We start from the raw sequence: 27159 nt of genomic DNA, 5'->3' as shown, positions 1-27159 counted from the left end.
AGTTCTAAGGTTGCCTTTTGCTGGGGGGGGGGGCAGCTCTAAAAATTCCTTCTTTACACCAACCACAATGTTGTTTTAAAAAATGTACAATAGGTCATGTCGCTCCCTGCTTAAAACCTTTTAAAAGGTTCACACTAAACTGAGAATAATTTTCATTTATTCATCCAACAAATACTTATTGATCTCCTCCTACATGCCAGGCTCTGCTCTAAGCAAAGTCACAGCTTACACAGAACTTATATTTTAGTGGGAGAGACAGACAATAAAGTACACACACTAGATAATTTCAGATAATGATGAGAGAGCTGAAGATAAGACTGAATGGTCAGGGTATGTATGTGGATAACTTTAGATTGGTGTGGTCAGGGAAGCTTCTCTGAGGAGTAAACTTTGTCCCTGTGACCTGAATGAGAAGGTGAAGATCTGGGTCAAGAGCACTGCAGATCTGAGGTAGAGGAGACAGTGATTCCACAGACCTGAAGGTGAGATCAAGCTCGACGAGTTCAAAGATGGAAAGAATGCCCAGTGAGGCTGAAGCTGATGGTAAGAGGGGGGAGAGGATGAATTACAGAGGTAGACAGTAAGCGCACATAGAAATACTCCTAAATCCATACAATGGGATACAGTCCACCAAAAAAAGAAATAAAGTACTGACACATGCTACAGCAGGGATGAACCTTGAAAACATTATGCCAAGTGAAAAAAGCCAGTCACTAAAGACCAGATATTGTATGACTCTGTTTTTATGAAATGTCCAGAATAGGCATATCCACAGAGATGGAAAGTAGATTAGAGGTTGCTCAGGGCTGGGGTCGGGGGATGGGGAAAGGTGAAGTGGCGACTATGGTATGGGTTTTCTTTAAGGTGGCATTTTTAAGGACGACAATTATTAGAATTTTGTTTTTAAAAACTACAGTCTGCAATCCATTAGTGGGTTCAGAAAATCAATTTTGGTCAATCAACTGTTGGTCATAATCAACAGGTTTTTTTTTTTAATGGAATGGAAGAGAATGGAAAATATCACAGTGCTTAGAACATAGTAAGGGTTAAGTATTATTTGGTAAGACTCATTTAACTCTAAGTTACATTTATGTGTGTGTGTGTGTGTATGTGTGTGTGTACTGGGTCATAATGCAAAAGGTATTACTTACTAGAGGTTGCCATCTTTTTTTTAAGCTTGAAATCACTGAGCTAGAACTTGAACACCCTCACTATGTCCTCCATTCCAAATCTCCCCAAGGAAAGAAAAGTAGCCATCATTTCTTTGCCACCAAACCAAATGAGTATGACAGAAAATGCATTTGCTATTGCCCACGGCTCCCAATCAAAATAAGTAAAAGCCCTGAAAGTTCATTTGCAAAAAACTGGACAAAAATAAAGTCCATTCCAGGGATAACAAAGATAACTGGTTAGAAAAAAGGAAATTAAAAATTCTCAAGAAGAAAGAAAATACTTTTGGGAAAAAAATCTCTTAGGTCATTTAAAATCTATACTCTAAATTAAAAGTAAGGCTGCTACTCCAAATTTAAATCCCTAATTATCCAAGTCACATCTGTCAACTTAAACATCTCCTTTGATATTTCCATTTTGGGGGAATCACTTGAGCATGTCCATATAATAGTTTTCAACAGACTTTTAGAAAAGTGAAGGGAAAAATTTTCTAAGGAGCCACTGACTAGCATTTAAAAAATCAGAGTCTAATACTGTGACATTAATCCTCTTTACCTTAAAGATGCAAAATTATAAAAGGAAGGTTTATGTCATTCCTCATGGGCATGTTTTTCTTGACACTCCCAGGAAAGCAGTGTTCTCTAATCTAAACAGCAAATCATAATCACAGTCCACAGTGCTGCTGGCAAGCAAAGTAAGTAAGTTAATAAAATACAAAAAGACAAACTGTAGACCATAAGCTATTTTAACAAACAAAATAAGAAGTAAACTTGATAGAAATAAGTTATGCAAGGGACCTCCAGTTCATGTGAAGACTTTCCAAGCTGTTACATTCTCCAAAGATTCCATAGTATCTTATCTTGTCACACGAGGAAGAGAACATCCCCATTCAAAGAGGAGAGAACACTGACAGAAGAACACAAGAGGGAAATACAAGACATGGAGGCTGAGAATTCCAGGACTCAAGTCTAACTGTGCCACTAATTCTGTGACATGGGGAAATTCATTTAAAAATTTCTGGTTTGGTTTTCTTAGCTACCAAATAGGGATAATAAAGCCTGACCTTCCTAGCAGAGCTATTCTGAAGATCAAAACTGAATATAGGGCTTCCCTGGTGGCGCAGTGGTTGAGAGTCTGCCTGCCAATGCAGGGGACACGGGTTCAAGCCCTGGTCTGGGAAGATCCCACATGCCGCGGAGCGACTGGGCCCGTGAGCCACAATTACTGAGCCTGCGCGTCTGGAGCCTGTGCTCCGCAACAAGAGAGGCCGCGATAGTGAGAGGCCCGCACGCCGCGATGAGGAGTGGCCCCCACTTGCCGCAACTGGAGGGGGCCCTCGCGCAGAGGCGAGGACCCAAAGCAGCCATGGATAAATAAATAAATAAATAAAATTTAAAAAAACAAAAAACTGAATATACTGATACATGGAAGCATACACTGTAAACTGCAGAATTCCTCACCAACATTAGTTTTCATAATTTACTAACATTCTTGGTTCCATAGCTGATGCAACACCTGAACCCAACCAAGAGTCTGTGCTCTCATCTTCAGGTTCTCATCCTGAACCCAACCAAGAGTCTGTGCCACGTGAATGGCAACGCTTCATGTCCACAGGTCAAGTGTGGGCAATCCACCATGCCATAATCCCAAACCTGATCACTCCAGTTAAGGGAACACTCGCTGTATTTCTTTAATCATAGCTAGGATGACCATACATCCCATTCATCAAGGTTTGCCTGGGACTGTTTCCACATTAGCATCCCTTTTCTCTCTCAAAAGTGCCCCAACTTGAATGATAAACTACACAGTCACCTTAATTACAACAGACATAAGTTGTGGCACCAAGAGGTGACAGACAAGGGGCTAGCCTTAGGACTCCCACTGTACTTTCCAGGAGCCCCCTGAAAGCCATTCCAAATAAACGAACAATATGAGCAGAAACAGTAAGTTTGCTATGCAGAACTAAGGCCCCTTCTAATCAGATTGCTCTCCCAGGTCCCTCCTGAATAAAAACTCTGGAGCTAATACACACAAATATTCTCTCATTTAGAGAACATTACAAACCCACAAACTATTCCACCCTTAATCAACACTTGGGAACTCTATCATAAGCATGTGCACGTACACATAAATCACAAAGAGATGGTCAGCTAGGAATCTAAACCACTACATTGTGTCATCAACCTAAAATCCTGCATGGCCTTAGATAAAGCATTCAGCCTTTCTGAGCTGGTTTGCACTTCTGCTAATCTGGAACAATGTTTGTCTCCTCCACTTGCACGGAGAGACCACATTAGCAAGCACAGTGACGTGCTTGGAGAGTTTTAGAAAAGCAATGGATTGCCATCCCATAAAGCCTGTTAACTGGGAAAGAAGGCTGAGGTGACCTTGCATAAAAAAGCAAAACCTCTACAAGGTGACAGGTGGTTTCTTTGCCCCCTCCTTTCCTTCGCAGGTTTTTTTTTTTAATCTTTTATTTACGTTATTTTATTTATGTATTTTTGGCTGTGTTGGGTCTTCGTTGCTGCGCACAGGCTTTCTTCTAGTTGCGGCAAGCGGGGGCTACTCTTCATTGCGGTGCGCAGGCTTCTCATTGCGGTGGCTTCTCTTGTTGCAGAGCACAGGCTCTAGGTGCGCGGGCTTCAGTAGTTGTGGCATGTGGGCTCAGTAGTTGTGGCTCGCGGGCTCTAGAGAGCAGGCTCAGTAGTTGTGGCGCACGGGCTTAGTTGCTCCGCGGCATGTGGGATCTTCCCGGACCAGGGCTTGAACCCATGTCCCCTGAATTGGCAGGCGGATTCTTAACCACTGCGCCACCAGGGAAGCCCCCTTCACAGGTTTTTAATTCAAATGCGTTACCAGGGGTGTATGTAACAGGGTGAAAAGGGTCACTGTAACAGTGAAATACTGGCCCACTTAGTGCTAAGGAACTTTGTTGTTATAATTCTTAACTAGGGTCATGGACTCCTAGATTCATAAGTTCAACATCAAGGGATCTGTGAAGCCCCCAAATGATAAATAAGTAGAGTGAGTGAGCAGGCATACTGCACATGACCACATTTTCCCTTTGTGAGTCAAGAGTCCCCAGTATAGAGGACCCTCAACAAATAGAGGACAAATTTCAGTGTTTATTCAGCTGCTAACCTGTACTGTTACCTTGGATAAGTCACTTTAATCTCTGTGTGCCTGTTTCCTTATCCTTCCAAAGGAAATACTTGCCTTATCCATTCAAGAGGTGGTGGTGAGGATGAGGTGAGAAAATATTGATGAAAGCTCTCTGCAGTGGTCAAAAGATTATCATTTTTATCTCTTTTAAAATCACCATTAGATGCTGATAGAAATCCTGTCTGGGGATGGTTCCTATCTATTTAGAAAAGAAACATAAAAGAATAAGGAAAAGCAAATAAAGAGTCACACAATTAAAATTCACCTTCACCCCACTCTCTGGTTCCTGGATTTGCTGAGCCAAACCACTCTGGGAAGATGTAAAGATCACAAGTTCAGTTTCTGCCCAACTCGGGCTGCTCAGTGACCAGTGTTTCACACTGATAAATGCCTCCCAAATCTCACAGCATGAAGTGAGAGTTCACAAGGTTAGGCACATTAATTAGCAGGACTCATTTGGATTCTGTATTCATCAAATGCAACAAGCAGCTATTCAATATTCGCCTGTTTGCACTATGCTAAGGTCTCTAATTCAAAGATCCAGACAGAAAAACAAAATAAAGCCCAAGAAAATAAACTAAAATAAACCTGTCACCATCAGAATGTGCCTCTATGTAAATTAAGCAGCTATAAAGCACAGCGAAAGGGTCTGCATAGGCCTACAGCAGAGACAGTATGAGTAATGTGCAGGCTACAGAAGTGAGTCTGGCTGCAAAAGAAAGGAAAAATAAAGTAGTTCCAAGCAGAGACTCCTTTTTGTGCTTTAACAAATTCCTCTTAACTCTTTTTGCTTAATTCCTTATTGATCTGTAATCCCCAGAGGAAGAACACAGCATTATACAGTACTTTTTCAGATTCTTTTAAACTCAGTAAGTCTATTCCCATACTTAACTTTGATTAGTTTTACCTTCCTGTATCTAAAATAAGCCTGTATCCAAAATAAGCAACATTTTATAAGTAAATATTTGCATGAGTATACAAAACTAGATTCAGAGACTGACCATGATCCCTTATGTTTTAAGGGTCCTAGGTAGAAAGTACACGATGAAATAGAAAATATCACTTGTTTTAAAGCAGCCCATAGGATTGTAGTTTTTGACCTTGGCTACACAAATCACCTGTAGGAATTTCTAAATATTTGAAAGGCTAAGCCCAATCTTAGACTCACTCAATCAGAATTGTTGGGGGCTAGATCTCCAGGCAACAGTATTTTTTCTGATATATGGCCAGGATATAGAAATACTATCAAAGGACATAAATTTCACAGCTTACAGAAGCTCTATCTAGGGCAGATCCAAAGCAGAACGAAATAAAAGAAAGACCCTCTATATTCTCTTTAGGTTTGGGGTAAATGACCGTATCTTTCACCAAGAGCTTCCATAGGACAATCTTCAATTCCGACAATGATGATCCCACTGGGAGATGAACACAGAGATGAGCAGCATTTTCTCTCCCCCCTTTTCTCCATACCCTACCTGGGACCAGTCTGATGCCAACACAACACCAAAAGTACCAGAACTGGGCAAATACTCTCAATCTGGAAGGCCCTCAAATAGGTGACTATTGATTATGGGGCCATCCTGGTTTTTTAAGATCAGCTTCAGGGTTTTGATGAGATTTAATTAAGTTCTGGAAAGGGGAGCTATGTCAACCCTTTGGTTTAGCACTCTGATGACATATCCCTTGGACAAGCCTAATAATGGTGGCTTTTTTTGGACAACCCTATAAGGAATGGCGGATAGACATTCAAAGCTATAAATGATGGCTAGAAATTGAGAGATGTTTCTAGGAGCTACCATTTTAAATCTCCTGAAGAAGATCAATATCCCCAAATAGCAAAGAGGCTAGGTGTCTTAAGCCACACCATTTCTCTGAGGCAGCCAAACCTGTTCTACCCTAACTCTGTGTCAGCCTCACCTGCTCCAAATAGCAAAAGGATAGGGAAAGCATTTGACACACTCACCTAAACCATACCGAGGATATCCTGGCAGGAAACAGTTTTGCTCTAACCCACAATAAAGCCTGGGCTTTTTCCAATCATCCTCCCTATCTAACAAAGAAAGGCAGCAGAAACTTCCCTCTCTCAAGAAAGCCTTCCCTGATTAAAACCATAAGGTTGAATTCCCCCAGGGAGGAGAATGGAATTTTCTTGTTGCAGATTATTGCAGGGACTCAAAAAGTCTGTGCAGGCAGGGGCTAAGTGGCTGGGAATAAAGAGACAAGTCTAACATTTAGAATTATGAGACATCAAGAAAACCAGGTTAAAAAATTATCATACAGCCTGGAGAAGAAAAAACAAGCAATTACAACTGTGCCTGAGTGACCTTCCCCCTATAATATCCACAATTTCAATAATGTGATTACAATATTTTTAGGGTTAAGAAATATATTTTATTATATCTCTAAATGTAAATTCATTGCTGAAATTAACCATATCACTCTCCAAAATAAATAATTTCAGGAAATGCTCTCTATCATAGCATCCTTAGATAACACACACACACACACACACACACACACACACACACACACACACACACACACACACACATTATCTGAGTTATAAACAGCTTATACCAACCTGGCTGTCCCGTGCTGGGAATCCATGATAACCTGGGGTCAGAGGCTCGTTCTAAGACAAAGGAAAGAAAAGAAAACCGTAAGACAAAAGAAAGTGTTGAGAATCATCAAAATCATCCAAAATGATCAAACATAAATTCCTGCACCAGTTCCTAAGGTGGTCTACCTAACTATATACATCTCTCAGTTTAGCACGTATGATATCAAAAAAACAAAAACAAATAAAAAACAGTATTTGCTTAGGAGCACTATTCATAAGCACCACGTTCCTCCTTGTACAGCTACATGTTTCCTTCTCAGTGTATCTCAAACAGAGCACTACTGGGATTTGGGGCAGATCAATTCCTAACTTCACACCGTGGGACTCTAGTACGCCCGGCCCTTAACTTCTAAAAGCCAGTAGGCTTTCAGTGTCCTGAACACTAGGAAAACCAAAAACTTCCACACATTTCCAAAAGTCCCCTTGTTAGGAAGGAGACAGTACCACCCCTACTGAGAACTGTCTCTTGACCTGGTAAAGTTTTAGTCCCTCCCCTCTATCAATCTGCTTTCCTTCAGTTCTTTTAAACCTAGATGAAAGTCCACCTCTGTTCCGGACTTCCTCTACCATCCTACATCATCCTATGAACTCAAGTGACTCCTAATATGTGTAATAAGTTAAAATTTACTGGGTTATTTGTACAATTTACTTTTCATATTATTTATAATTTAATACATCTTCTTTTTGTAAAGGTGTTTCATACTGAGTGCCTCATCCTCACATTAACCATTAGATCAAGATCCTTGAGGGCAAGAATGATAGCGAATAAAAGCTATGCAAACCCTAATTTAATACAATGTCATACAATATGAGCACTCACTTATGGCTTACTTGACTCATTCAATTATTCAGTTAACATATATTGAATACCTAATATTTTCAAAGTTCTGTTTAGATGACTGACAGAATAAGTCAGTAAAACAAGCCCCTTGCCTTCAAGGGAACTTTTAAATGGGAGGAGATACATGTGCACACAAAGGTGTAAATGAGAACACAGTGCTTTCATAGTTTTTCCAAGGTGCTCAACACAGCTATCTGAAAGATATGCATCCTCTTCTTCCATTCCTACTAGCAGAACAGTAAGTTAAGAAGAATTTTCATTGATAGGACCTTCATTTATGACGAGAGTAAACCTGCCACCTGATGGTACATCTGCTATGATTATATCCATATCTTTGATCATCGAAAGTCCACACTCCTTTCAAAAACATGAAAGCCAGGTGTCAACTTAAGCTCCCTGCACAGACCCCATGTCTTGTTCATCATGGTTTCCCCACAACCTAGCACAGTGTCTAACACATGGTGGACATACAGAAGAATGTGTAAATAAATAAATGAGGTTCAATAACCAGAAATTATTAGGCATTCAGTTGCTGACTCAATCATAGACAACCCAAGTTCTCCTTTTTTTCCCTAAATCTCTATTTTGGACATTTATAAATTAAGTCTCCCTAAAGAGAGTACACCAAAGATAACTGCCTTTAAAAATTACAGGTGCCAAAATGATCCCGAGAAAGAACAAAGTTGAAGGACTCACATTACAAAGCTACAGTAAACAGGACAGTGTAATACTGCCTAAGAACAGACGTACAGACCAATGAACTACAACTGAGAGTCCAGAAATAAACTCTTGCAGTTACAATCAACTGAGTTTTCAAAAGGGTGCCAAGAAAAGCAATGGAAGAAAGAATAGCCTTTTCAACAAATGGTGCTGGGACAACTGGATATGCCATGTCAAAGAATAAAGTTGGAACTCTATCTTACACCATATACAAAATTAACTCAAGATAGATCACAGACCTAAAATCATAAAACTCTTAGAAGAAAACAAAGGATTAAATCTTCATGACCTTTGGATAGGCAATGGTTTCTTCAATATGACTACAAAGACACAAATGACGAAAAATAGATAAATGGACTTCATCAAAATTTAAAACTTTTGTGCTTCAAAGGACACCATCAATTCTGGGGATCTAATGTACACAGAGTGATTATAGTTAACAATACTGAATGATATACTTGAAAGTTGCTAAGAGAGTAGATTGTAAATGTTCTCACCACAAAAAATAAATGGTAATTATGTGACATGTTGCAGGTGTTAGTTAAAGGTATGGTGGTAATCACTTTGCAACATATTAAGTGTATCAAACCAACAAGTTGTACATGTTAAACTTACACAATGTTAATGCCAATTATGTCTCAATAAAGCTGGGGAAGAAAAGATACCATCAAGTAAGTGAGAAGACAACTAACAGAATGGGAGAAAATATTTGCAAATCCTTTGTCCAATAAGGGACTTGTAGTCAGAATATAAAAGAACTCTCAGGGCTTCCCTGGTGGCGCAGTGGTTGAGAATCTGCCTGCTAATGCAGGGAACACGGGTTCGAGCCCTGGTCTGGGAAGATCCCACATGCCGCGGAGCAACTAAGCCCGTGAGCCACAGCTACTGAGCCTGCGCGTCTGGAGCCTGTGCTCCGCAACAAGAGAGGCCGCGATAGTGAAGAGGCCCGCGCACCGCAATGAAGAGTGGCCCCCGCTCGCCGCAACTGGAGAAAGCCCTCGCACAGAAACGAAGACCCAACACAGCCATAAATATATAAATAAATAAATAAATAAGACCCGGTGCAACCAAATAAATAAATAAATATTAAAAAAAAAAAAAAAAGAACTCTCAGAAAGACAACCCAAATTTTTAAGTGGGCAAAAGTTGCAAACAGGAAGTTCCCCAAACAGGATATACAAATGGCCAATAAGCACATAAAAAGATACTCAACACTGTTGGTCATTAGGAAAATGCAAATCAAAACCACAATGAGATAACACTTCACACCCACTAGGATGGTTATAATCAAAAAGTCAGACAATAACAAGTGATAACAACAACGTGGAGAGACCGGAATCTCATACATTGCTGTTGGGACTATAAAATGGTGCAGGCACTTTGGAAATAGTTTGGAAGTCCCTCAAAATGTTAAAAAAGAGTTACCATGTGACCCAGCAATTCCACACTAGGTATAACCAAGAAAACTGGAAACATACATCCACACAAAGCCTTGTACACAAATGTTCATAGCAGAATTATTTCATAATAGCCAAAAAGTTGAAATAATCCAAATGTCCATCAATTGATAAGTGGATAGGCAAAGTATTGTATATCTATAACTGAATATTATTTGGCAATAAAAGGAATGAAGTGCTGATACAACAAAGATGAATTTTAAAAACATCATGCTAAGTGAAAAAAGCCAGAGACAATAGGCCACAAATTATATGATTCCATTTATATGAGATATTCAGAAGGGGCAAATCTATGGAGAAAGAAAGTAGATTAGTAGCTCCAGGGACTAAAGGGAGTGACTGCCAATGGGTACTGGGTTTTACTTTTGGTGATGAAAATGTTCTGGAATTAGTGATGATGGACTCACAAGTCTATGATTTTGCTTAAAACCACAAAACACTAAAAACCACTAAAAACACTTTAAAAGGGTGAGATTTATGGTCTGTGAATTATAGGTCAATAAACCTGTTATTTAAAAATAATAATAATAGGCAATGTTGGCTGGCTATTTTCCTACAAATTTTTACAGGAGAGACACACGCAGCTTAGACCATAACAAAAAGAACAGGGCTCCTTCCGAAATCCCCAAGTGCCTTGTTTGTTCTGGAGTCTATACATTTACTTCAATACCATTCTCTACAGATTTTAACAATGATGATGATAAATGTGATAATAACCACTAGATACTGAGCAACCAATCAGGCATGGTTTCAGGATGGAGGGGAGGAGTAAGAGAAAGTGGCAAAGAGAAGGAGATAATAAAGCACAGATAATAGGTGGAAACGTCAAACTTTTAACCCAGGTCTGTTGGACTCCAAAGCCCCTGTTCCTCCTGCTTTATCAAATTCTCTAATAACCATTCCATATTATTCCTCTACAGTAAATTTCAAGATTGTCTGAGGAAGGAGTTATAGGATGAAGAAAGTCATCAAAAACACCCAAAAGCATCACTAACAAAGATTTGTCACTCCCAGAGATATCCCATGTATAAACTATATTCTTGAGTTCAACAATGCAGAAAACTTTTTGTAAGGAAAAAAAAAAGTACATTCCTACAAGCAAGTATTGTCAAAAACTTTAACAGCAAAGACAGATGTAACAGGTACACAGAGATGTGCCAGAGGAAACGGACTTCCTCCTTCACCTGCTTAGCAAAGTAGTCCTCCTTTCTTCCCCATCCCTCACCCGAGGCTACCTGGAACTCTCCAGCACTCAGACACCACCGCCTCTCTGAAAGTGGACTACACTTAACGACAAAGGTTTGCTTTCGTTTTTAATTTTACCACGTATATATCTGTCCCTTCAAAATGCATGAACTTTGCATGTTTTTGAATTTTATAGAAATGAATCCTATTGTATAGCAATTTCCTTTTTTCTCATATTATGAGATTTTATCTCCACTTACTCATGTCACTATATTTCACTAATTTTGACTACTGCTTAATATTCTATCTTATGACTATGTCACAATTTATTTACCCCTCTTGTTTTCCTGTTAATAGATATTTAAGTTGTTTCCAGTTATACTCACAAACCACTGCTGCCTGTGAACATTTAGAGTTGAGGTATCACTTTCCACCCATAGACTGACAAATATGAAAATGAAAATATGACAAATTGGCAGGAAGAAGAGTAAATAGATATCTTCACATCTAATAGTAGGAAGATAAGCATACTGGGACTACACTTTTGGAAAGCAATTTGACAATAATTATTAAAATATTAAATACTCATACCTTCTTGTAATTTCATATCTCTCATCTCTTTATCTACTAGAGAATCACCTGAACTTGTGCTCAAAGAAGCATGTGCAAAGATTTTTCAATGCAGTGCTGTTTACAACACTGAAAAACTAAAAAGCACCTCAATAATAGGGAAGTAGTGTTATCAACTATTGTTGATATTGTTGACTATTCAACATCCTCTGTTAAACTGCAAGTGTTTTAAAAGGTAAAATCTCAATGAACTATCTCAAATCATATTAAATGACAGCAAAACAGTCGGTGTGCTATTCCTTTAAATCACAATACAAAAAGAGGTATTTCTACATGCATATAAAAAAGTAAATAAATGCATAGAGAAGATCTAGGAGGATATACAACAAACTTCTAACAGTGGTTCCCTCTAGGGAGAAGAATAAGATCTGTGGAAGGTCGATAGGGCATGCTTTATCTGAATTATTTGAATTTACAAAATGTAAAATTCATGTATTACTTAGAGCATAAAAAAGAACCAAAGAAGTCACTATTACCAGTGTTTTATAATGTACAAAACACCTTCACATAATCTTATTTAGTTCTCACGATGCAGAAAATAGGTTTTATAACCCTCATTTTACAGATGACAAAACTGAATTTCAGAGAGATTAAATGATTTGCTCAAGGCCAAATAGCTAATGATAGTGGCTGAGCTGCCTTCAGACTTAGGTCTTTTAACTCTATTCCCAGTACTTCTGCTACTTCATGACAACTAGTACAAACCAGTACTGGTCCTGGTAGAGATTACTATGATTGTCTAAAAACATGCAGATCTGAGTTTTTAATCAGTGTAAAAATAATAACTGAAAGTTATTATTTTTTAAAATTTTTATTTCATATTGGAGTATAGTTGATTAACAATGTTGTATTAGTTTCAGGTGTACAGCAAAGTGATTCAGTTATACATAAATAACTGAAATTTATAGCAGACATGGAATTACAAGGCAAGCTAATGGAACAGATGGGACAGAAATCAGATGTGTTAAACTCCAAAGAGGAAAGGCAGCTATACTGCTATAAGCAAGAGTTATTGACCTAGTAAGACTGAAAGACTTAGAAACTGACTGCCAAGGCACAGAAGCTGCTCAAAAATAAAAAGAATATATAAGAAATAAAATACCAACCATAAGAATTTTACTACAGAGATAGCAATGAAACCTGTTTAGAAGCTTCTGGTAAGTGAGTGTGTGAAAGAGTAACAGAAGGATCCTTAAGTAACTGGCAAATACAGCAACTGTGATGGATCGTGCACGTACAACGGACACTGAAGGAAGTGAAGAAAAATATTACCTGACATTTGTATTCTTCACTAGCTGCTTAGAAGCTCCCATTGCACCTATGTTTGAAAAATCCATTTAAGCAGAAGAATCTTCATTCATTCGGTACAAGTGGATTCAACAACTGCTCTATGACAAGTACAGTGCTGGTATCCCTGCCCTTGAGGAGCTGTGAGTCAAAATAATTATAAAATAATGTGATTGATAACATAACTAACACCTATAAGAAGAACGACAGGACTCCAGAAGATCTTTTGGAAAAGTGTGTATGGGATTTGGGGGTGGGGGGGTGGAGAGTTGAGTGGGTAATAGCCTCTAACCTCTTATTGGAGGACAAGACCTTCACACTGTGATGGACTGATGCATGCTGAAAAGACACAATGGATTTTAAAGCTACTTTTCTAAATGCATTCTGAAAATCAACATCATTTCTAAATGATTATTTAGATATACATAATGGGCCAATATATTTGCCCATTCCAAATGAAAATTACCCAGAATACTGCACCTGGGAGGTACAACAGAAAAGAACTGCTTCCTTAAGCAGTTAACTGTATTTAAAAAATACAGTTAAAAGAGAGGTACTAAGAGGACTTAACAAAACTGAAAATCAACAAAGCCCTGCTTTCGGTACAGAAATATAGCAGTGATATAACATACTAGCAGGACTTCCCTGGCGGCACAGCGGTTAAGAATCCGCCTGCCATTGCAGGGGACACAGGTTCGATCCCTGGTCCGGGAAGATCCCACATGCTGCAGAGCAACTAAGCCCATGAGCCACAACGACTGAGCCTGCGCTCTACAGCCCGCGAGCCACAACTACTGAGCCTGCGTGCCACAACTACTGAAGCCCGAGCGCCTAGAGCCCGTGCTCCGCAACAAGAGAAGCCACTGCAATGAGAAGCCCGCACATAGCAATGAAGAGTAGCTCCCACTCACTGCAACGAGAGAAAGCCTGCGTGCAGCAACGAAGACCCAACACAGCCAAAAATAAAATAAATTAATTTAAAAAAATAACATACTAGCTATAAATCCTAAGCAATATCAATAAAATACTAACTGAGGAGCCTAGGGAAGACACCACTCTGCCATCTCCCTTCGTTTCACCTACTTAACAGGTCATGTGTTCAGCGTCCAGAGATTTATTACAAGAGTATTTCTTACTGGCCTCCATCAATGATGAGGGTTGTCTAGGAGCAGGTGCAGAAAACTGGAAATGCACAAGGAAGTTATACCAAGCAATCAGAAAAAAAAACTTAACCCACCCTATTGTTTTTCTTTTGTGTCTAACAAAATCAAACCCATTTCACAAAATGGAAGGGGAAGAAAAATACTGAGAATGGAACAAAATAAATTCTTGCCACCATGCAATTTGGGGAGAGGAAAGTAAAAGGAAGCAAAGGAAAGTAAGAATGAAGCTATCCTCTAACAAACAAAGCTTGGGCAATGGTACAAGCCCAAATTTTTCACTGACTTACTCCCAACTGAAAATTAATTTCACATTACCTTACATTTAGCAATGGAGGGAAAGACTGATTTAGACCATAATGGCTAGGGGAAAAAAAAAAAAAGCAAATCAAAAAAAAAAGAATCAAAAGCAAATTCCCAGGGTATTTCATTACCTTGTTTTGCAGCCCAAGTTACTGTTTTTCAAGTAGTAAGCCTACTTTTGAACAGGGACATGGAAGGGAACACCACAGGAACTGAAGATGTACCTAAGTTCCCATGCTATTATGTACAAAAACAAATCCTAGCAACAAGTAGGGTCAGGAAGAGAGACTGCTTAGCAACCACAGGACATCATTCCGCATCCAAACCATACAGGGTTCAAGGTACCCAAAGATAAGAGGGCTTACAAGGGATATGAATCTGGTAGTATCTAACAACACAGGCCCAACAGAAGGTCCAATGGGTAACTGGTAGACTAAACTTTCACACTACAATAGAATAAAATAAAACATAGGGTAATTCGTCCCACCTCCCCATCAAGAAAACTGACAGACAGTAGCTCTTTGTTACACTCACCACTTCTACCCCAAATACCCCATCTTTTTTTAAAGAGACAGCTCATTTTGGGGGTGCTTTATCTCAGCCCTAAGGATAGTTGCTGTTATAAATTAACTTTATACTAATGATATATTATCATCTATCAATCATATTATTACATTATTTTATATCTACTGTATTACATCTGCTATTCCTTAGAGTTCTCTTTACTTCTTACAAGCCAATCCCTTATTAATTCAATCTGCTGTTAGAGTAAACAATTCTTTATGTTAAATTCCTTGTCTAAATTACTTATAGTCTCTTTATCCTGACTGGACCCAGATCGGTACAGATGAGCTGAAACAAAATGCTAATAGCCACTTATTTCACACAGGACAGTCATTATGCTTCATGTTTTCTATACGTTATCACTTTGTATTCTCACTAAAACTCTGTAATATCTCTCTCAATATTAAGAAAACAGGCTCAGAAAATGATGCAATTTGTCTACAATAATGCAAATCCAGGTTGGTCTTATACTCAAGTCCCTGTTGGTTCCCTACTATAGCATTTATTTTTCTTCACAGAACCTAGCAACACTTTTTAAAGAACTAAACATCTATGTACCGGAAAAGAATGAACAAAGCAGTCCTGGCTGCTATACTTAGAAAGGGCAGTTTGTTGGTTGGCCTTGACTGGTGCCTGGGAACTTAGATATCAGGAGGGTTCTATTCCCAGAACTAGTAAGAGTGGCTCACTGTGCCTAAACTGTGCAAACAATACGGTTTATGCCGAACACTGCTTTCCTCCTGGGAGTCTAGAATTTGAGCATGTGCTAGGCAGAGAGTGCCTATGTGAACAACCTTTCCCAGCCGTGCCCCAAAAAGAAAAATTTCAGCACTAAGTCTAATGAGCTTCCCTGGCAGACAACACTGCCACCACTGGCTGAAGGAAGTAAGCACATCCTGCGTGACTCAACTGCAAGAGAACTCTAGGAAGCTGGAGCCTGATTTCTTCTGGACTTCACCCCATGCAATTTTTCCCTTGGTGATTTTGCTTTGTATCCTTTCACTGTTATAAATCATAGCCATGAGTATGTCTATACAATGAATTCTGTAAATCCTAGCAGATCATTGGAGCTGGGGAAGTCTTGGGGACACCCCCCCCAATACAGCTTATGACATGCCAAGTATTTTATTAAATGCAGAGGATACAAAGATGAATAGGGCCTTTGCCCTCAAGGAATTTTACAGTCTATTTAAATTTCCCTTCTTTCACTTCTCTGATCTTCACTTCTTAGTCTGTTTGCCACTTAAAATAGATTAGATACATCTCCCTAAGCTAAATTTCATTCTTGGCGCTGAAATGATGCTAAATATTTAATAAGTCCATCAAGCAAAATCTGAAATACAAAGCTCTAATAAACTCGAAGGCCACACATATTTTCTCTTTACTTTCCCCATCATATTGTGTTCCTCATTAAAAATAAATTGACCAACTCTTGTACACTGCTGGTAGGAATATAAAATGGTGTAGCTACTAAAGAAAATAGCCTGGCGGTTCCTCAAAAAGTTAAATATCGAACTACCGCACGGCCCAGCAATTCCACTGTTAGGTATATTCCCCAAGGAATTAAAAACAAGTACTCATATAAGTACTTGTACACACTATGCAAAATAGCTGAGATGTGGAAATAACACAAATGTCCATCAATGAACGAATAAATAAATAATTGTATACACATACAAAGGAATATTATTCAGCTTTAAAAAGGAACAAAGTGCTGATACATGCTACAACATGAATGAACCTTTAAAACATGATGGTACATGAAAAAAGCCAGACACAAAAGGTCTCATATTGTATAATTACATTTATATGAAATACCAAGAATAGGTAAATTCATAGAGGCACAAAGCAGATAGAAGGAAGGGGAAATGGAGGATGACTGCTTAATGGCGGGTGACTGCTTAATAGGTATGGGGTGATAAAAATTTTTGGAACTAGATGGGGTGGTGTCTACACAATACTGTGAATGTACTAAGTACCACCAAATTGTTCACTTCTAAAAGACTAATTATATGTTATATGAATTTCATCTCAATAAAAACATTTTTTGAAAAGCAATGCAGTATACAATATGGTGATAATGATGTTATTTGAATGGGTACTTGTAGCTTGAAATAAAATCATCAGTGACTACAACAGATATGGATTCAAAAAAGTGCCACATCTCAATATATACCCTGGAAAACTACTTGAAGACTCAAAGTGGTTCTAAGCAATGATACAGATACTGATGCCATAGAGTATGTATAAATTTTCTTCCTAAAACCATAGAAAATAAAATGTTTCTAAATTATTATATAAGACTTTGAATAGGCATGTGTGCATAAATAAAATCAGTATTTTAAAGACATTTGCCTATTTCATCAACATCCCTAAAAATTTATATATTTAGGTTGGCTTGTCGTTTCAATGGAAAAACAACTTAAAGCCTTATATAGAGTTTCCTCATATTCAGGCATTTATAGCACATACACATAACTTTTTTTTCCTTAAGTCTAAAAGGATGTATCCCAAAATGTTTAGTGATTATATGTCTTGGTGTTGAGTTTGGGTTTATAGAGTGACATACATTTTTTTTTTTCTTTTGCCTATCTGTACTTTCTAATTTTTCAACAACGAATACGTAATTGTTTTCACTTAACCATCAAAAATTAGGAATAGGGCTTCCCTGGTGGTGCAGTGGTTGAGAATCTGCCTGCCAATGCAGGGGACACGGGTTCGAGCCCTGGTCTGGGAAGATCCCACATGCCGCGGAGCAACTAAGCCCGTGAGCCACAATTACTGAGCCTGCGCGTCTGGAGCCTGTGCTCCGCAACAGGAGAGGCCACAATAGTGAGAGGCCCGCGCACCGCGATGAAGAGTGGCTCTCGCTTGCCGCAACTAGAGAAAGCCCTCACACAGAAACGAAGACCCAACACAGCCATAAATAAATAAATAAATAAATAAATAAAATTTAAAAAAAAAAAAAATTAGGAATAATAACAGTACCTTCTCAAGGATGCTGTGAAGATTAAATGAGATAATACACATAAAGCCCTTAAAACTGTATTCAGGATATTATAAGTATGCAATAAATATTAGGTAATAGGGGTATTATTATGTTTCTGTTATTGTAAATATTTTTCAGGACACATATATTTCATTACCTCTGGCAAAAGCATTCACCTTAATCCAGGCCTGGGTCATCTGAGTGAAGCCTAAATAACTGAATAACAGCTTCTTAGCTGGTCCAGCAGTCTCCATCCACCTCTTCCCAATTTTCTTACCAGGCCAGGGTAATTCATCAAACACCACTCATATCACTCCCATGCTAATGGCCCTCCATTGCTTACATGATCAAGTTCCAAACACTCTAAATCTGGCCTCACCTGGTCATTCCCTTTTTCTCCCCATTTATTTATTCCTTCAACAAATATTTACTGAAGGACATTCATATGTCTGGCACTATGGCAGAAATAGAAAGACAAATAAGTTACTGATTCTTTTCTTAAGGAACTCATAGTCTAGTAAGAGAGACAGGCATGTAAACAAGCACAACATGAATCATGCAATAAAATGTAAATATAAGGTCCAGAGGGAACAAGTGTACAAAGTTGATAATGGAGTGAGAAAGGCATGAAGAAATTACAAACACGGGAAGTCATGGGAGGCAAGATCTGGATGGGGTTTGAAGGATGACTGCAAATAGCTAATTTCCAGATCTAAACTTTACTCAATTTACTTCGCACCTTAGGGTGTTCTCCCACATCGACTCAACTTTAGTAAAATCTAGCAAAGTGCTACCTGCCTTCACAATGCAATTCCTGTAACTCTGGCTCAGTGTATTTTCAAACTGAGTCAAGACCCATTCATGACTGATTTAATTTAAGAGATCTCAACCATTATTAAAAAATAAAAATAATGAGAGCAGCAGCTCTCAAACTTTCGGGTCTTAGAATCCCTTTACCCTCTTAAAAATTACTAGAGATCCCAAAGAACTTTTGTTTATGGGAGTTAAAAAGGATTAGTATTTGCCTATTAGAAACTGAAACTGCATAATTTTTAAAATATTTGTTAATTCACTTTAAAATACCAAAAATAAACCATTATGGTAACATAAAACATTTTATGAAAATTAACTATATTTTATAAAACAAAAAATTTAGTGAGAACAGTGCCATTGTTTTACATTTTGTTTTTGCAAATATCATTCACATCCCACTTAACAGAAAATGGCTAAGATATCTGCTTCTGCATTCAATCTGTTGTGATATGTTATTTTGGTGAAAGTATATGAAGAAAATCTGGCCTTCCACAGATATGTATTTGGAAAAAGTAGGAGTACTTTAATAGTCTTTTCACATACCTATGGATATTCTTCCTTAATATTATACCAAAACTTGAAAAGTAACAGTTCCTTAAAAGTTAGTTGCAGTGTGACATCTGAAACCATATCAATGAATTTTTTTCATAAAACCCATTGGCCTGTCCTGCATTTTGAATGAATTTTCACCTATCATGATTACGTAACATCTTGCATTGTTTGTTTCTAAAATACTGGTTCACTAAGTTATAAAGATCTTCTCATTATTGACACATTTCATTATATAATATCAATGAAACTGACTTTTTTCACCCCTCCTTTAAGTGCAAGGGTGTGGTGGTGAAAAAAATAATGACTACCAGTACAGTTTGGTGCCGGTGCCTTGATTCACTCTAGGACGACCCATCATTGCTTACACAACACCAGTGCAAATGTCAACATAGTAGGAAAGGCAAAAAACATCTTAATGTTATGAAAAGAGTTTTGACCTTGAAGACCCCCCTAAAAGGTTCTTGGGTACCTTTGTGGGCGGGGGAAGTGAGGTCCATAGACCACATTTTAAGAATCACTATACTGGACTACAATAGAATTTTTAAACAGAAAGAAAGAATCAAGTACCTCATGTTTAGTAAGGGTAAAAATTATTCCATGAAACGTGTTTTGGTCACATATATACAGATAAACATCTAACTATACACTAGGTTGTCACGTAAAATGGATCTCTTATCATGGGTCATAGTCAAAATCCCATGGTCAAACAACTCTTGTATAGTGATATTCAGTTGAAACTGCTGCTTCACTGAACTGCAGACTTAAAAAAAAAAAAAGATACCTTTTTATTAGCCTCAGAGTATAAAGGAAATATATCCCAAAAGGATAATTCTGCAACATTCCAAAAATCCCTCTGAGATAGGCTAACATGTTAACCCTTTAGCCATAAAGGTCAATATAGACAAAATAAATTTTACTTTAACTGGCATATATTTGCTATTTCAATTTAGCTTTTAAAACAGTCTCATCACTCACATTGCTATTCAACATGATTTCAAACGAGCTCTGTTGCTATTAGCTGAGTGACTTAGGGCAAGTTACTCAACCTCTCTGATCTATTATGCCTGTACCTTGCAGAGATGTTAAGATTACGCGTAATATATACAAAGCACCTAGGAGTGTACCCCCCCATAGAGGAAAGCTATTGTTATAACAATTTTCATTATACGCTTTGAGTTCACAATCCTGCCTTATCCCTCAGTCCCCTAAGATTTGTATGGCTGAGTGACAATGGGCCTTTCTATCTCCTACTCCTGCTGTTGCTTCCAATGCCCTACTTGCTACGATTGCCAGTCCTCTGACCTAAACTCTCTGCCATCTACTTCTGGTGTCCCCAGAGCAAGTCCCTGAACTTCCCCTTATCATATTAATTCCCTGGTCAGAAAAAAGATAATGCTCATTACAATTCAAGGATCTTCTGATAAATGCCATGTTAATTCTTGCTTGCAACTAGTCTAGAAGACTTTAAATGAAATCATATGAATTCATGGTGGGTTTTTTTTTTAAACAGCAATTTTTTTAAAATACAAATTAATTTTCTAAAACATATGGTCAACTTACTAAGAATTCATGAAAGGGCTGCCTCTATCAGATCTCATCACACCTTAATTCCTATACCAGCTCCACTATTCAACTCCTATAGCTCTTCCAGCCCTCTTAGATAGTCTCCATTAAGTAAAAGGCACTTAATAGAAAAAAGTGGCAAAGAAAACTATACGTACGGTTTTCTGTAGTATAATGAGATGTTCGAGGTAGCTCAAAGAAGGGCAAGAGGCAAGGAAACTACCCAGAGAGGATGGTGTTGAGTCTCGACTGGTGGCCCCTTCTGAGGGAACAGAACTACTACTACACAGATCACCACTGAAAGGGGGAAGGGGGTGGGGGAGGGGGGAGGCACTAATGTGTGCAGACACTGCAATGTGCTAGATACTTTATGCACATTATTGCATGGTCTAGGTATTATTTCCGTTATCAGGTGAGGACACTGAGACTCAGAGAGGTTGAATGACTAGATCAAGGCCAAACAACTAGTAAGTGGTAGAGGCAGAGGCACGATTATAACACTCTTCTTTCTGTTACATGGTACACAGTGACTTAGTACAGAAAAGCACTTATCCCTAGGCTAAGCAACAGGGAAGGGAAGTGCAGGCTCATCTACACACTGGCTTAGCCTGACTGTTTCTCTTCTACCAATGAGAATAACTGAGAGATAATCCATCTTTAACCTCTAGTTATCACCCAATTACTCCCACTGGTAGAAGAAAAGCAGTGTTCCTTAAACTTTAACATGCATACAGGTCACTGCAAGGTATCTTGTTAAAAATGCAGATTCTGATTCATTGGGTTTGGGGTGGCACCTGAGATTCTGCATTTCTAATAAGATTTCAGGAAATGATGACACTTCTAGTGCTTGGGCCATACTCAAAACAGATTACACACAGCGGTTCCCAAACCTGGCTGTTCATCATAATCATCTGGGAATCACTTAAAAATTAGATTCCTAGGCCCCTCCCTCCTGGGCATTCAGGGTGTCTGAAACCTTCTACCTCATAATTCTGTAATTCAAAGAAATGTATAATTAATTATTAATGACAATAGCCAAAGGAAGCACTGATTGAGAACATACCAAATGTCTAAGTGTTTTCTGTATTAGTTTACTTTCCCTCAGCACCACACTGTAAGGTTGGTACTTATAGCACTATCATCCCCATTTTAGACACAAGGAAACCAATGCACCAAGAGACTGCTACTTGTCCAAGGTCAGTCACTGAGCAGCAGAACAGGGGTGCACACTTGAATCAATCTGGTTCCTCAGTCTGTGCCCTCAGACACACCACAAAATGCTGCTTCGATCACCCAATGGTAATGTCACTGATTTTAACAGACACAGTTGAACAAATAAGTTCAAATGGGTCACCTCAGAAGACTGTGCCCTGAGAAGGCTATGCTCTTATTCCTCAGATGCTGCCATCATTCATGCAGCCACTGCTAAACTACATAATCTAGGAGCTCTTGATCTGAAAATGAAAATGCCTTCAGAACCTAAACCTATGACTTTAAATATCTTTAACTGGGACAAAAGCTCATCATTTGAACATAGATTTGATTTTTTTGACAACCCCAAATCAGGAAAAGCCAATTCAAAGAAATCCAGTGTCTGATCAAGCTAGGTATTCTTTTTAAATAAAAAATGTGATGTTAGATATTAAAAATGTTTTTCTCATCACTCATCTCTGAAGCTGATTCCAAAGGAGAGTTCATGTTTTGCGCAGTGGCTGTATCACCAGAGTCAAAGTGACTATTTTGAAGGATAATACTCATCTGGATGCACAGACTCTGTTATATTTGTTTTTAAAAATATTAGCCCCTCACTCATTCCAAAAGAAACACATTTGCCCTTCACTATCAGTAGGGACACGCACGCATACGTTCAGAACAACTGTCCTGAAGCACGCAGTTCTCCTTTCTGCTGCAAAAGCAATGGCTTTGATTTTCTTTCAGATTTTTTAAAAATAAAAAGTGTGCTTTATTTATACACACCCATCCGTAGAAAAATAAATATAATAATCAGGCATTAATAAAGCATTTAACTGCATGCAGCACCATAAAAGGCATCCTACAAAGGCAACTATATATCCAAAATAGGTGCACAAATACCCTCACGTACAGAGGATAAAGGCACACACAAATACTACAGGGAATGTAACTCTAAAAAGGTATTATATTTCTACATCTAGATTAGCTCCTTTGTTAAATGAATATATCCTTTTCAACAAAGAAAATATTCTGCAAATTCAGAATGATTTACAGATTTTTAAAAAGCAGGCATTAACGCAGATCAGCACGATTCCACACAACCAACCTCTGTGCTTGAACTGGACTCCCCACACCTTACTGAAGCCACAATTCCCCTGCACAAACTCCCATCCACCACCCCCCACGCACACCCAACTCCCCACCAACCTCACAGGGGTTCCTGGGCTGGTCCATGGAATCTGATGACATCACTCTCTCTTCCTTCCTGGAATTCTAAACCCTGCTGCTCTCCCCTTGCACACAGCTACCATCTCTATGGCAACCTCACCTCCTCCTGCTTCCCTATTGGCTTCATGGAGCAGGATACACAAAAAGGTTTTCCGTTCTCCCCTTACCACCCGCCCCCAAAAAATGATGCTTTCAACAGGAACCTGAGCTAAATTTAGCTACTTGGGATTCAGAGTCCTATGACTAAGAAAACAGAGAAACGTCCTCCTTCCTACATTCCACCCTCCTCTCTACCCCACCCCAAAGTGACTGCTTCACCTCCTTCTCTCTGGCCCCCAACCCAAAGCAGTATCTGCTGAGCATTAAAAACATCTGACTGTCCTCAGTCTTCTGCTGTTTCTTTCCATCCCAAGCCAAGGACTGGAAACTCCATGCCTAAAGGCAGAATTCCTAAGTCTCCAACCACTCAGAAGACCGGATTCCCTCGCTATTTGCTTGATATTATTTCCTCCAGCAGAGGAAAAAAAGGAGGAGGAAAAGGGGAGAGAAGTGAAGTTGAAAGACTGCACACTTCAGTGACCAAACATGCTAAGCCTAGAACCACAAATCCTGGGTCGAATTTTCCATCCCAGAGACTGACCTGCTATGTAAACTGGAGCAAGTTCTGACATCCCTCATCTCAAAAGCAGCTCCCACACAGGGATGTTATAAGAATTACTGACAAAATTAATGTAAAGTAGTTTAAGTCCCCGGGCCAAAGGGACTGAATATAGAGTAAGTTGACATCATTAGTAGTGAAATTCCTGTGGATATTAACAGAAATCAATAATCCACAGGGGAAGAACATGAACTTCTAGAAAATTATCCCTCCATACTCATTAGATACGGCACAATGTATGCATACTTTCTTGAACCACAGATAGTTCCCCCAAAGGTGTCTACTTCTAGTAAAATCCAGCTGATTTTTGACTAGTTCTCAATTTTGGAGCTGGCCCTACCTTTTCTTTGTTTAGTCCTAACTAATTTTGAAACTGCTACTCATTCTCCCTAAATGACTCAATATGGACCAGGGTTTCATTTTCCAGCTTGGCTGCCCATGTCCAGGGAAATAATTTTTTGTCAGAGCCATATTTGATAGATGAACACTGAATCAACCCAGTGGCTAGTCATATATGACTCTAAAGGACAAAGCATCAATTGTAACCAAGTAGGAAAGGCTCCAGGCAGGTCAGAGCCTTATAGTATGAAAGGGGGTGGATTAAAATAAGACACACCCAGGAAAACTGTATTTTGGGTTTGCAGGGCAGAGACTCAGCTCCAGGGCACCAACTCACCAGTGAAAAAATAGACATGAAAGGAAAATAATTTCGTACGATAAACAGTCATTTGCCCCAAACAGAATTTAAACAATCTGGAACATTCAGCAGAGTCAAAATGCCCCACTAGTTAACATACAGGCATCCAGACTAAGCTTCAGAACTGCTACAGAACACAGCAAAGGATGCAGTATTTGCTAATAAACAACTGAAACTCACATGGCGGGGGGGGGGGCAGTCAGGGGGAGGAAGAACACAGCATGATTAGCCCATCTCTGAGATTTGTACTTCCTTATTTCACTCCATGTGCACTCATAATAAGCCACTCCTCGTGTGAAACCTTTCCTGTGTACACCACTGATCAGGGTGTTTTTAAACTAGGTGAGTGTACTTCTTTTTGTTCTGCATGCACACTTCCTGGACTACTGGATTCTTCAATCTGAGCCCAGGGAGGCGGGGGGTACGGAGTTGGGGGGAAATGCAGGCTTGAAGAGAACTAAGTGCTTGTTACCCTGGGCCAGGGCGGGATGAGCCTCGGCCAGACCCACATCCACAACTGTCATCCACAGGCTAACTATGATGAACACTCTTCTAAAAGTTCTCCTCAATATTCTTAAACAAACAGAAGGTCAGTCACCTTATTCCACAATGGGAAGACTGAAGCACAGTTTCCAAGACTGCCCATCCAATCAATTATGGAGCTTGACTTACATTAGTTATCATTATGACATCTATGGTCTGGACTAAGTGGACTACTGCAAATAAAGCTCTATTTATCTACTCCTTTCATTCAAACACATATTAAGTGTACTTATTATGTGCCAGGGGTTTTATATGGGTTGTCATTAATTCTCAAAAATAAAACCAAAAAACTGCAACTTGCATATATTCTTACCTCTCTTTGCAAACAGAGAAACAACAGTTCCAGAGATGTCAATGTGACCACGGTTATATAATTTGTTATTTAATTTTTTTAAAAGCTAAGATTCTAACCCAGATGTGTTTGGACTCCAAAGCCTCTGTTTTTTCTGCTTGGCCCCCCATTTACAGACAGTTGGGGTTGGAAAGAAACAGTCAGAAATCACTTTGTATCTGTGATTTCTTATGTCATCAATAAAATACAGGTTGCGAGACTTCCCTGGTGGTCCAGTGGTCAAGAATCCGCCTTCCAATGCAGGGGACGTGGGTTCGATCCCTGGTCGGGGAACTAAGATCCCACGTGCCCCAGGGCTACTAAGCTCGTGTGCAGCAACTACTGAGCCCACGTGCTCTGGAGCCTGCATGCCACAACGAAGAGCCCGCGCAGCCAAAAAAAATTAAAAAGTAAATAAAATAAAATACAGATTGCTTGACATCAAGGTCAAAGTCATACTTTTTAGGTATACTAACAGTTTTAAACGCTGAGCAGGCACTCAATACTTATTAATTTATTATCCTAATCCTATTAGTCTAAACTTCTGGACAAATGGCAATGATTCTACTCAGATCTTTTAAAATTAAAACTGGCTTGAGAAATTACATGCTGAAGTGAAATGATAAAACTTCAGATAACATATTCTAGAATTAAATTTTATAATATTTGAGATGAACAAAATTATCACTGTCAAAATGCCTACACTGTCCCAGTCATAAGGTCCTAACGCCTACACAGTCTCATCTGCTGATTTTAATCCATAAACCCTGTGCAGTCAAGATCTGTACATTAGATTTACGATTTCAAATTCTGCATATAGAATGAGAGCATTTCAAAGTATTTCTCCAGAGATTCCACTAATATTAAATCAGCTATTAGAGGACCATGCTAAAGAGGCCAAGGGCTCATGTCTGATACCCACATGAACCAGTTAGCACCCCTCTTGCCTACTGCCACAATATGCCCCCTGCTGTAAATACATTCCTGGGTTTACTGAGAAATTAACACAAAGTATCACTTCTGAAAAAAGCTAAAATGTATCTACTAATATCAAATATTATCATTGACTTTTAATCCGTAGAAAATAGCTATTGTTTTTCAGAAAATATGCCAAATCATTCATACTTTCTTTCAATATTTATTGAACACCTACCACATGCCAGCTGGTAAGTCTCAAAAGGCTAGCATTGGAGGACAAATAAACAGTTATGTGTAGTATGTGATATGGCAGAGTATACAGGTAGAGTGAGAAGACACAAGAGGAATGGCTACCTCTCAAAGGTGTCGTGGAGAATGAGCTCCAGGAGTTTACTGAGGTAAATGAGGCAGGTAAGGGCCTTCCAGGGAGAGAGAACGAAGATTTACGAAGGTATGGTCAGAAAACAACATGGCAATCTTAAGATGACTTTCAAGAATTTTACTAAGGCCAGACTGAGAATTGAGAGATATGACCAGTTGAGAGACGTCAAGGCCACATGATTTTCTACCTCATC

The 27159-nt window shown here is 38.9% G+C and overlaps 1 protein-coding gene across 19 annotated transcripts in view; it reads right to left on the bottom strand.

Annotated features, from left to right (window-relative positions):
- The window catches only part of RBFOX2 (RNA binding fox-1 homolog 2), a 266923-nt gene that overhangs the window by 181413 nt on the left and 58351 nt on the right, over positions 1-27159 (bottom strand). For all 19 annotated transcript variants that reach the window (XR_009009760.1, XM_057557138.1, XM_057557139.1 and 16 more), the window contains exon 2: positions 6914-6964. Coding sequence is in view for 18 of the 19 variants with exons in the window: in XM_057557138.1 (XP_057413121.1) it covers positions 6914-6964 (51 nt within the window). In the remaining variant the exon portion in view is untranslated. The remainder of the gene's footprint in view (positions 1-6913; positions 6965-27159) is intronic.

This window comes from Balaenoptera acutorostrata, chromosome 11 (assembly GCF_949987535.1).
Source record: "Balaenoptera acutorostrata chromosome 11, mBalAcu1.1, whole genome shotgun sequence".
NCBI classification, from domain to species: domain Eukaryota; kingdom Metazoa; phylum Chordata; class Mammalia; order Artiodactyla; family Balaenopteridae; genus Balaenoptera; species Balaenoptera acutorostrata.
The sequence above is the reverse complement of the archived record's forward strand: the minus strand, read 5'-3'. Positions and strand labels throughout refer to the sequence as shown.